Here is a 12,253-nt window from a genome sequence, read left to right on the forward strand (position 1 = left end):
CTTGGGACCTTTATGGCCAAACTTGGGAAAATGAATCTTGGGCATCTTGAACCCTCCTTCTGGCCCTCCAATGTCAACATCTGGGCCTTCAATATCAACTTTTGGTGTTTTAAGATCACCTTCCAATTTTGGTACTGATACATCCATGTCTCCTTTCAGCTTTGGCCCTTTCAGGTTGAAGTCCACATCCGGCATTGAAATCTTTGGCCCAGAAATTTTTGGCATCTTGAATTTCGGCCCCTTGATTTTTCCATCAGGTCCTTCAATATCAACTTCGGGACCTTCAATATCAACATCGGCTTTGGGAAGATTCACGTCAACATCTGGACCCTCCAACTTGGGACCTTTGAGGCCAAACTTAGGCATATGAATCGTGGGCATCTTGAACCCTCCTTCTGGCCCTCCAATGTCAACATCTGGGCCTTCAATATCAACTTTTGGTGCTTTAAGATCACCTTCCAATTTTGGTACTGATACATCCATGTCTCCTTTCAGCTTTGGCCCTTTCAGGTTGAAGTCCACATCCGGCATTGAAATCTTTGGCCCAGAAATTTTTGGCATCTTGAATTTCGGCCCCTTGATTTTCCCATCAGGTCCTTCAATATCAACTTCGGGACCTTCAATATCAACATCGGCTTTGGGAAGATTCACGTCAACATCTGGACCCCGTACTTTAGGTCCTTTAAAGCCAAATTTTGGCATCTGAATCTTGGGCATCTTGAACCCACCTTCTGGACCTTCGATGTCAACATCTGGGCCTTCAATGTCAACTTTTGGTGCTTTAAGATCACCTTCCAATTTTGGTACTGACACATCCATGTCTCCTTTCAGCTTTGGCCCTTTCAGATTGAAGTCCACATCCGGCATTGAAATCTTTGGCCCAGAAATTTTTGGCATCTTGAATTTCGGCCCCTTGATTTTTCCATCAGGTCCTTCAATATCAACTTCGGGACATTCAATATCAACATCGGCTTTGGGAAGATTCACATCAACATCTGGACCCTCTAACTTGGGACCTTTAAAACCAAACTTGGGCATATGAATCGTGGGCATCTTGAACCCTCCTTCTGGCCGTCCAATGTCAACATCTGGGCCTTCAATGTCAACTTTTGGTGCTTTAAGATCACCTTCCAATTTTGGTACTGACACATCCATGTCTCCTTTCAGCTTTGGCCCTTTCAGGTTGAAGTCCACATCCGGCATTGAAATCTTTGGCCCAGAAATTTTTGGCATCTTGAATTTCGGCCCCTTGATTTTTCCATCAGGTCCTTCAATATCAACTTCGGGACCTTCAATATCAACATCGGCTTTGGGAAGGTTAACGTCAACATCTGGACCCTCTAACTTGGGACCTTTATGGCCAAACTTGGGCAAATGAATCTTGGGCATCTTGAACCCTCCTTCTGGCCCTCCAATGTCAACATCTGGGCCTTCAATGTCAACTTTTGGTGCTTTAAGATCACCTTCCAATTTTGGTACTGACACATCCATGTCTCCTTTCAGCTTTGGCCCTTTCAGGTTGAAGTCCATATCCGGCATTGAAATCTTTGGCCCAGAAATTTTTGGCATCTTGAATTTTGGCCCCTTGATTTTTCCATCAGGTCCTTCAATATCAACTTCGGGACATTCAATATCAACATCGGCTTTGGGAAGATTCACATCAACATCTGGACCCTCTAACTTGGGACCTTTAAAGCCAAACTTGGGCATAGGAATCTTGGGCATCTTGAACCCTCCTTCTGGCCCTCCAATGTCAACATCTGGGCCTTCAATATCAACTTTTGGTGCTTTAAGATCACCTTCCAATTTTGGTACTGACACATCCATGTCTCCTTTCAGCTTTGGCCCTTTCAGATTGAAGTCCACATCCGGCATTGAAATCTTTGGCCCAGAAATTTTTGGCATCTTGAATTTCGGCCCCTTGATTTTTCCATCAGGTCCTTCAATATCAACTTCGGGACATTCAATATCAACATCGGCTTTGGGAAGATTCACATCAACATCTGGACCCTCTAACTTGGGACCTTTATGGCCAAACTTGGGCAAATGAATCTTGGGCATCTTGAACCCTCCTTCTGGCCCTCCAATGTCAACATCTGGGCCTTCAATATCAACTTTTGGTGCTTTAAGATCACCTTCCAATTTTGGTACTGACACATCCATGTCTCCTTTCAGCTTTGGCCCTTTCAGGTTGAAGTCCATATCCGGCATTGAAATCTTTGGCCCAGAAATTTTTGGCATCTTGAATTTTGGCCCCTTGATTTTTCCATCAGGTCCTTCAATATCAACTTCGGGACATTCAATATCAACATCGGCTTTGGGAAGATTCACATCAACATCTGGACCCTCTAACTTGGGACCTTTAAAGCCAAACTTGGGCATATGAATCGTGGGCATCTTGAACCCTCCTTCTGGCCGTCCAATGTCAACATCTGGGCCTTCAATGTCAACTTTTGGTGCTTTAAGATCACCTTCCAATTTTGGTACTGACACATCCATGTCTCCTTTCAGCTTTGGCCCTTTCAGGTTGAAGTCCACATCCGGCATCGAAATCTTTGGCCCAGAAATTTTTGGCATCCTGAATTTCGGCCCCTTGATTTTTCCATCAGGTCCTTCAATATCAACTTCGGGACCTTCAATATCAACATCGGCTTTGGGAAGGTTAACGTCAACATCTGGACCCTCTAACTTGGGACCTTTATGGCCAAACTTGGGCAAATGAATCTTGGGCATCTTGAACCCTCCTTCTGGCCCTCCAATGTCAACATCTGGGCCTTCAATATCAACTTTTGGTGCTTTAAGATCACCTTCCAATTTTGGTACTGACACATCCATGTCTCCTTTCAGCTTTGGCCCTTTCAGGTTGAAGTCCATATCCGGCATTGAAATCTTTGGCCCAGAAATTTTTGGCATCTTGAATTTTGGCCCCTTGATTTTTCCATCAGGTCCTTCAATATCAACTTCGGGACATTCAATATGAACATCGGCTTTGGGAAGATTCACATCAACATCTGGACCCTCTAACTTGGGACCTTTAAAGCCAAACTTGGGCATATGAATCGTGGGCATCTTGAACCCTCCTTCTGGCCGTCCAATGTCAACATCTGGGCCTTCAATGTCAACTTTTGGTGCTTTAAGATCACCTTCCAATTTTGGTACTGACACATCCATGTCTCCTTTCAGCTTTGGCCCTTTCAGGTTGAAGTCCACATCCGGCATCGAAATCTTTGGCCCAGAAATTTTTGGCATCCTGAATTTCGGCCCCTTGATTTTTCCATCAGGTCCTTCAATATCAACTTCGGGACCTTCAATATCAACATCGGCTTTGGGAAGGTTAACGTCAACATCTGGACCCTCTAACTTGGGACCTTTATGGCCAAATTTGGGCAAATTAATCTTGGGCATCTTGAACCCTCCTTCTGGCCCTCCAATGTCAACATCTGGGCCTTCAATATCAACTTTTGGTGCTTTAAGATCACCTTCCAATTTTGGTACTGACACATCCATGTCTCCTTTCAGCTTTGGCCCTTTCAGATTGAAGTCCACATCCGGCATTGAAATCTTTGGCCCAGAAATTTTTGGCATCTTGAATTTCGGCCCCTTGATTTTTCCATCAGGTCCTTCAATATCAACTTCGGGACATTCAATATCAACATCGGCTTTGGGAAGATTCACATCAACATCTGGACCCTCTAACTTGGGACCTTTAAAGCCAAACTTGGGCATATGAATCGTGGGCATCTTGAACCCTCCTTCGGGCCGTCCAATGTCAACATCTGGGCCTTCAATGTCAACTTTTGGTGCTTTAAGATCACCTTCCAATTTTGGTACTGACACATCCATGTCTCCTTTCAGCTTTGGCCCTTTCAGGTTGAAGTCTACATCCGGCATTGAAATCTTTGGCCCAGAAATTTTTGGCATCTTGAATTTCGGCCCCTTGATTTTTCCATCAGGTCCTTCAATATCAACTTCGGGACATTCTATATCAACATCGGCTTTGGGAAGATTCACATCAACATCTGGACCCTCTAACTTGGGACCTTTATGGCCAAACTTGGGCATAGGAATCTTGGGCATCTTGAACCCTCCTTCTGGCCCTCCAATATCAACATCTGGGCCTGCAATGTCAACTTTTGGTGCTTTAAGATCACCTTCCAATTTTGGTACTGATACATCCATGTCTCCTTTCAGCTTTGGCCCTTTCAGGTTGAAGTCCACATCCGGCATTGAAATCTTTGGCCCAGAAATTTTTGGCATCTTGAATTTCGGCCCCTTGATTTTTCCATCAGGTCCTTCAATATCAACTTCGGGACCTTCAATATCAACATCGGCTTTGGGAAGATTCACATCAACATCTGGACCCTCTAACTTGGGACCTTTGAGGCCAAACTTGGGCATATGAATCGTGGGCATCTTGAACCCTCCTTCTGGCCCACCAATGTCAACATCTGGGCCTTTAATGTCAACTTTTGGTGCTTTAAGATCACCGTCCAATTTTGGTACTGACACATCCATGTCTCCTTTCAGCTTTGGCCCTTTCAGGTTGAAGTCCACATCCGGCATTGAAATCTTTGGCCCAGAAATTTTTGGCATCTTGAATTTCGGCCCCTTGATTTTTCCATCAGGTCCTTCAATATCAACTTCGGGACATTCAATATCAACATCGGCTTTGGGAAGATTCACATCAACATCTGGACCCTCTAACTTGGGACCTTTAAGGCCAAATTTCGGCACATGAATCTTGGGCATCTTGAACCCACCTTCAGGTCCCTCCACCTGAACACCTGGGCCTTCAATGTCAAGTTTTGGGGCTTTGATGTCACCTTCCACCTTTGCGACTGACACATCCATATCTCCTTTCAGCTTTGATCCTTTTAGCTTCCAGTCCACATCCGGCATTGAAATCTTTGGCCCAGAAATTTTTGGCATCTTGAATTTCGGCCCCTTGATTTTTCCATCAGGTCCTTCAATATCAACTTCGGGACCTTCAATATCAACATTGGCTTTGGGAAGATTCACATCAACATCTGGACCCTCTACTTTAGGTCCTTTAAAGCCAAACTTGGGCATATGAATCGTGGGCATCTTGAACCCTCCTTCTGGCCCTTCAATGTCAACATCTGGGCCTTCAATGTCAACTTTTGGTGCTTTAAGATCACCTTCCAATTTTGGTACTGACACATCCATGTCTCCTTTCAGCTTTGGCCCTTTCAGGTTGAAGTCCACATCCGGCATTGAAATCTTTGGCCCAGAAATTTTTGGCATCTTGAATTTCGGCCCCTTGATTTTTCCATCAGGTCCTTCAATATCAACTTCGGGACCTTCCATATCAACATCGGCTTTGGGAAGATTCACGTCAACATCTGGACCCTCTAACTTGGGACCTTTAAAGCCAAATTTGGGCATATGAATCGTGGGCATCTTGAACCCTCCTTCTGGCCCTCCAATGTCAACATCTGGGCCTTTAATGTCAACTTTTGGTGCTTTAAGATCACCTTCCAATTTTGGTACTGACACATCCATGTCTCCTTTCAGCTTTGGCCCTTTCAGGTTGAAGTCCACATCCGGCATTGAAATCTTTGGCCCAGAAATTTTTGGCATCTTGAATTTCGGCCCCTTGATTTTTCCATCAGGTCCTTCAATATCAACTTCGGGACCTTCAATATCAACATCGGCTTTGGGAAGATTCACGTCAACATCTGGACCCTCTACTTTGGGTCCTTTAAGGCCAAATTTCGGCACATGAATCTTGGGCATCTTGAACCCACCTTCAGGTCCCTCCACCTGAACACCTGGGCCTTCAATGTCAACTTTTGGGGCTTTGATATCACCTTCCACCTTTGCGACTGACACATCCATATCTCCTTTCAGCTTTGATCCTTTTAGCTTCCAGTCCACATCCGGCATTGAAATCTTTGGCCCAGAAATTTTTGGCATCCTGAATGTCGGCCCTTTTATTTTTCCATCTGGTCCTTCAATATCAACGTCAGGCCCTTCAATGTCAATTTTAGGTGCTTTCACATCAATGCTGCCTTTGGGAAGATTCACATCAACATCAGGACCCTCTACTTTGGGTCCTTTAAATCCCAACTTGGGCATGTGAATTTCGGGCATTTTGAATCCACCTTCAGGTCCCTCCACCTGAACATCTAGGCCTCCAATGTCAACTTTTGGTGCTTTAAGATCACCTTCCAATTTTGGTACTGACACATCCATGTCTCCTTTCAGCTTTGGCCCTTTCAGGTTGAAGTCCACATCCGGCATTGAAATCTGTGGCCCAGAAAGGGTCGGCATCTTGAATTTCGGCCCCTTGATTTTGCCATCAGGTCCTTCAATATCAACTTCACGACCTTTAATATCAAAATCAGCTTTGGGTAGATTCACATTCACATCAGGACCCTCTACTTTGGGTCCTTTAACGTCAAATTTTGGCATTTTTATCTTTGGCATCTTGAACCGACCTTCGGGTCCTTCTCCCTCAACATCTGGACCTCCAATGTCAACTTTTGGTGCTTTGATGTCACCTTCTACCTTTGCTACAGACACATCCAGATCACCTTTCAGTTTTGGCCCTTTTAGGTTGAGGTCCATATCTGGCATTGAAATTTTTGGCCCAGACATTGTTGGCATTGTTATTTTTCCATCATATCCTTCAATGGCAACTTTTGAGCCTTTAAGGTCAATCTTAGGCCGTCCAACATCTATATCAACTCCAGCGACATTCATCTCAATTGAGGATTTCCCCTCATAGGGCTCCTTCACCCCAAAAGAAGGCACTTTTATCTTGGGCATTTTAATTCCACCTTCAGATCCCTCAATCTTGACATCCATACCTTCAATTTTAAAATGTGGTTCTCTTATCCCACATTCCACATTTGGTACAGACCCACTGACCTCTCCTTTCACCTGTCTCCCTTTAACGTTGATGTCCACATCTGGCATTGATGGCTTTTGCCCAGAAATGAATGGCATCTTGATTTTAGCACTCTTTATTTGTCCATCGGGTCCCTTGACTTGAAATTCATGATCTTCAGTGTCAAGTATAGGGCCTTTATGGTCGGCCTCAGCTTTGAGAAGACTTACAGATGGTGCTGAGATTTTCATTTTAGTTTCTTTGAAATTACTATCGGGCACTTTAACATTGAGTTCAGGAGTTCCGACATTTGGCAGTCTGATTCCACCTTCAATTTGCGATAATGACATTTCTGTATCTTTTCTTAAGGTCTCCCCTTTCAGGCAAGCATCTGCACCTATTGTAGATATTGTACTTCCAGGTATGGAAGGGATTCTGACAGTGCTCTCTTGCTGCAGAATATCTAACTGTGGACCTTTTATATCAGCTCTGCTGTTGGTGCTTATGTCAGCTCTGGTGAAATCTAGACCACCAGTCATTTTTGGTTCTTTTATTTCTGGGCTGGTTATCTTCATTCCCATTCCTGATATTCTGATATTAACATCTCCTTCGCTACTTTTTATATCCTTTGCCTTAATGTCTGTTTTTGCAGTTGTGATGTCTCCTTTTGGCCGTGAAGTTATGTCAATCTTTGGCCCCTTTACATCAAATCCAAGACCAGCAGTTTCAGTACCTTTCCCAGAAAATGACTGTAAGCCAATTTCACCTTTTGACCCTTTAGTATCTATAATTCCACTTGTTGCTACGTCATGACTTTTGAACCCAAAAGCAGGCAATTTGATTCCAACCTTATCACTTTGCCTATCGCTATCTGGAACATTAATGTCAATTGTCTGAGTTTTCATTTCTTTTATTATCGACCCAGTCATGTCAGTGTTCAATCTTCCTTCAGTATTCTGACCTGTTATCCCAAAAGATGATAGCTTGACTCGCCCTCTCAATTCCTCATCTGAAACTGATACACCTTTTTCTATGTTAATACCTGGAGCCCTGATGCTATCTCCCACCAGGGTCTTCCCAGAAACACTAAATTCCTCTTGTGTCCCTGAAATGCCAAAGCCAGGCACCTTAAATCTCACCTCTTCTCTTTCTCCTTCCCTGATTTCACCTGTGGTTTTCACACTCCCCATGGTCCATTTCTTTTCTGAGGAACCAGATGTTCCAAAGCTGATCTGAGGTCCCAAGACATGAGTGGTGTAGCTACCATCTTCTCCTGGTTGGTCATGTCGTGGAACTTTAATTTTAAACTCTGGGCTAGAGAGGTCAATTTCTTGCTGGGAAGCCTCCCCAGGTACATCCACAGTGTATGTTGTAATTCGCCGTGTGATGGTAGTGATTGTGCTGCCATCACTGCTGGTACTGCTATGGCGCTCCGTTCGTACATCCACTTCCTCTGCCAGATCCTCTGACTTTAACCGGGGCTTTATCTTCTTGGTGTAAATTCTTCTGTAATCCTCATCATCCCCACTCTGGACAAAAAGGGTTAAGAAGTTATGTGGTTCATACAGAAAGTAAATAGCAGCGGGAATACAAAGTAATGAAAACAGTTATAACCAGTCACTATAAACATATGAAAACAGAAATTTTGGTTTGTAAAATAAATTCAAATACGTTTTCATAGCCAGTATTGACATCCATGACAATCATCCTCAACATATCATGGAATTTTTCACCTACTAGCTTTTTTTCCCCCCAAGAACTTTACTTTATTGATTTTGAGAAAATACTAGCAAAAGTGACAAATGATCTTTCATGTTAAATACATAATTAAGACAAAGATCATGGTACTTTGCACGTACGGTTCTCTCACCAGAATAACGTCTGGACTAGAACTGCCAATCCTGCCTCTTCCTTCCCAGCTTAAGGTGCCTACTGGAGAGCGGCATGGCGACTTCTCCCCAGGACGATTCTGTAGTTTTAGCCCAACTTTGTGCCGATTCAGGTTTCTCAGCAATTCAGCCGTTTCCTCTGAACTCATATTGTCGAAGTAGATGGTGGCACCCACAATCTGGTCCCCTTTGATGGAGGGAAGAACACGTACAGAAGACGATCGATCTGTGAGCCTGTATGAAAATAGCAGGCCTGCAACACGTGTCAATGATAAAACGCAGTTACCTTCATACACTCTTCCTGTTCGCGCGGCCGCAGACTCCACTTTCACCTCTTTGACGAAGATCTCGCCCTGGCCTGTCCGCTCAATGGTTAGACCTTGCTCATCAGCACCCATCCAGTTTGGGAAGAGCACCTCCCGCGTATCCTCACCCTCCGCCATCCTAAGGGAGTGTGTGCATCACCAGCACGAACTTGAGAAATGCACCTTTACAAAAATCCGCGTAGCCCATCACTAACTCAAATCAGTTGGCATAAATAAATTAGGTTATGTTAAATTACAAAGATGCACGGACTCTTCAGCCTAAATTATAACAAATTCATGTTAACATTTTCACAGAGCAAAAATCAGAAGTGAACTTGTATGATGAATCAATGCAGCAGGTGACTTGGTTCTCAAATAGAAAAACAGAAGCACATTTTATTAAAGACAACGCAGTCGCTGTGGTACCTTAAGTTTATTTTGTCCTTTTTCCTGGATTGGTGGAAATCAGCCTCAGATCACTAAAAACAGGAGAGAGACTTAAATGAAACAACGTGGAACTGCATTATACTACACAGTTGATGAACAGTGAGCAGCCTTATAATTAACACATTAACTCTTCAACACAACATTAAAAACTTAGCTTTAAGTATGTAAATGCTGATGAAATCTATTTGCCGATAATGTATTTTTGGTAAATTTTCAACTCCCTTTTTGCTCTGTAAATACCTCAGCATTTACTGCAAAGACTACAAGTGAGATACGTGAAAACTGCTCAATATCATGCAACCCAGGATTTTACTACACTACAGAAAATAATTCAACTTCAGAACTTTCGTTTCTCGTCAATACGCGACTCCTCAATTTTCAGTTCAGTTGTTCACCACTAGGTGGCAGGGCAAGTGGCGCTTGGGCAAGAAAGACTCAGATCATGTAACTAGTCCTCCCATTCAGCAAGTGATTCTCTGTCATCATCTCTTGCGTGCTCTCCCCCTCCATTGTTATGAAAAGCCAGAGAAAATGAGGCCACACCCTGCCTACTAGCAAAACAGCACAGGGTGTAACGTGCACCTAAACACCTCAGCTCCAATAACAACAAGAACAATAATGACCAAAGCTACCACTGCATCCCACCTCTTTCTCCAGCATTCACTTCAAAAGGTCCTGCTGCCACAGAAAACCAACACATGCTATGAATCCAAAACGATGCAGAGAACACTGCATGTCATCACCTGCTGTCTGACAACAAGTAAGTGTGTGGATCGGCCCATTAAAATCCAAAGCAAACACTTTAAAGAGAACGAACCAAGCTCATAGTGGCGGTGGCACATTTCAGGATGTCGTTAAATCATACCCTGGACCAACAATAAATTCCAACATCCGAATCAACTCTTCCAAATGAGCCAGACATAAAATATTGCATGCATATCTATACCAACTCGCTTTGTGCAATGAAGTCACTTTATATGAACACACATTTAAAGGCTTGCGTGCCAGAAAGTTCATTTTCATCCTTTACATCTTCTATTAAAGCACCTCCTCTTTCTGCAGTCACAAATGATCAAATAGGAAGATGCAGGGTTAAGTTTAATTTTGCACTGCCCTGCCCTCCCTGTGGTGCGTCCACTATACACACCTGTACCTCATACGGTCTGTAAACAGACACGCCATTGTTTTACTAATCACTCACCCCATCTCTCCACCCAGGAGGTATTTGGTACATCCCTGTTCTGTCTGTTCTTGCATGCATAGCACGTTGTGCAAGTGTCAGATCGTAAAATACTGGCAGCACCCTTAGGATAAGTAGCTAAGCACAGCTGAATGAGCTCAGCTTATTTTGCTATTAGCTTCACAGCTATCGAAATCTAAAATGATTTGAAGCGGATGCTGCCCATTTAATAATCTGGCAGAAATCATACATACTCCACCACAAAGCCCTTTAAAACACAAACTTTATTTTAATTTATTTAAAATCAATCCAGCATGTTCAAGTCACAACCAAAAACAAGACGAATTCATACAAAATTCACTTACGGCAGCGCTACAAAAAAACACAAACAGTTCCCCGCCACCATACACTAAATATACATATGAAAATTGGCAAGACATTTGCAATATCCACTGGTATCATATTAATATGTGGGGAAAGACTGACTGCTAAGAGGATCAAAGCAACAGGATGTGAATCCCAGAGCTGGATGTGTCTGTTTTCATAGTGTTGCCTTAACAACCCAAAAGCAGGAAGTAAGTTCAGTCTGACCAGGGGCCCTTAATGTGCTCTAACATGGGGTACTCATTAAAGGTAAAACACAAAGAGTATAAATGCAAGTGAACCAAGTGTGCTGAAAATTCTGACATGTGGTCAGTTCTGCATTGACACAAATGTTCCTTAAAAGTACCACTTATGACTCAGTACAGACAGCTATAAATAATTCCATCTGGGTGGTTAGGGTACAATGGGGTCTTCATTGCTTCCTTAGAGAACAATTCTAAAAGAGCTGCAGGTGTGAAATCCAGACCATTGCAAAGACTGGGGGAGGGGCGGGACGGCTGGAGCACCAATCCATGTGGCTGGCATGTTGGTTGCAGGCCTGTATGCCATTTGTCACACACAAAAACACCAAACAGCTGCAGCCAAAGCACTGGCCTGCTTGAGCGCAGCCACTGTCTGCTGGGACCTGTGGGAGCAATGGGTGATGCAGGGTGGCACGATACATCGCTTCAGCATCGGCATCGCGACGTCTGCATATGTAATAATCACTTCCCTGGACGCGCAATGTCAAGCAAGGCAAAGTCAAATATGCTTTTTCGCCATGTGTTGCAAAATAAAAAAAATTTTCATGACTGATCTATGAGAAGAGTCCTGTGATATGATCATTTACGTTGATTTAGGGGTTTTCAGTCTTTGTTGCTAGTGAGTGACCTGCATGCACAGCAAAGCACTAAACAAGTTTGCATGATCGCAAGGACTGAGAATCAGCTGGGTTAAGGTCTGGCTATTTCATACTTTTATATTGTGCGGACCTTACGCCGCAGTACACGGTATTGTCAAAAGCTATTTTGCAATACAGTCCTGGTGTTTTGTAATATTGGTAATAAGGTTTGCTAAACACATGGGACTGGGGGTGGGGGATAGGAAACAAAACTCAGCAAGCTTTGCAATTTTGTATTAACTGAGTTACTAAGTTAACACTTGGAGGCAGAAGTGTACCAGATTATCTATGTTAAAAAAAAAATCAGTTTAAGGT

At 43.4% G+C, this 12,253-nt stretch overlaps 1 protein-coding gene across 43 annotated transcripts in view; it reads right to left on the minus strand.

Annotated features, from left to right (window-relative positions):
- ahnak (AHNAK nucleoprotein) overlaps positions 1-12,253 on the minus strand; it is a 41,311-nt gene that overhangs the window by 11,771 nt on the left and 17,287 nt on the right. For 29 of the 43 annotated variants that reach the window (XM_049027383.1, XM_049027387.1, XM_049027406.1 and 26 more), the window contains 4 exons: positions 9,474-9,526; positions 9,029-9,186; positions 8,724-8,929; positions 120-8,382 (listed from right to left, as the gene is read on the minus strand). In XM_049027383.1, the coding sequence (XP_048883340.1) occupies positions 120-8,382; positions 8,724-8,929; positions 9,029-9,185 (8,626 nt within the window). In that variant the 5' untranslated portion in view covers position 9,186; positions 9,474-9,526. Of the gene's footprint in view, positions 1-86; positions 8,383-8,723; positions 8,930-9,028; positions 9,187-9,473; positions 9,527-12,253 lie in introns of all 43 variants that reach the window. The other 14 variants (XM_049027417.1, XM_049027395.1, XM_049027402.1 and 11 more) reach the window with 14 other exon arrangements.

The sequence above is a fragment of the Brienomyrus brachyistius genome, chromosome 10 (genome assembly GCF_023856365.1).
Source record: "Brienomyrus brachyistius isolate T26 chromosome 10, BBRACH_0.4, whole genome shotgun sequence".
NCBI lineage: Eukaryota > Metazoa > Chordata > Actinopteri > Osteoglossiformes > Mormyridae > Brienomyrus > Brienomyrus brachyistius.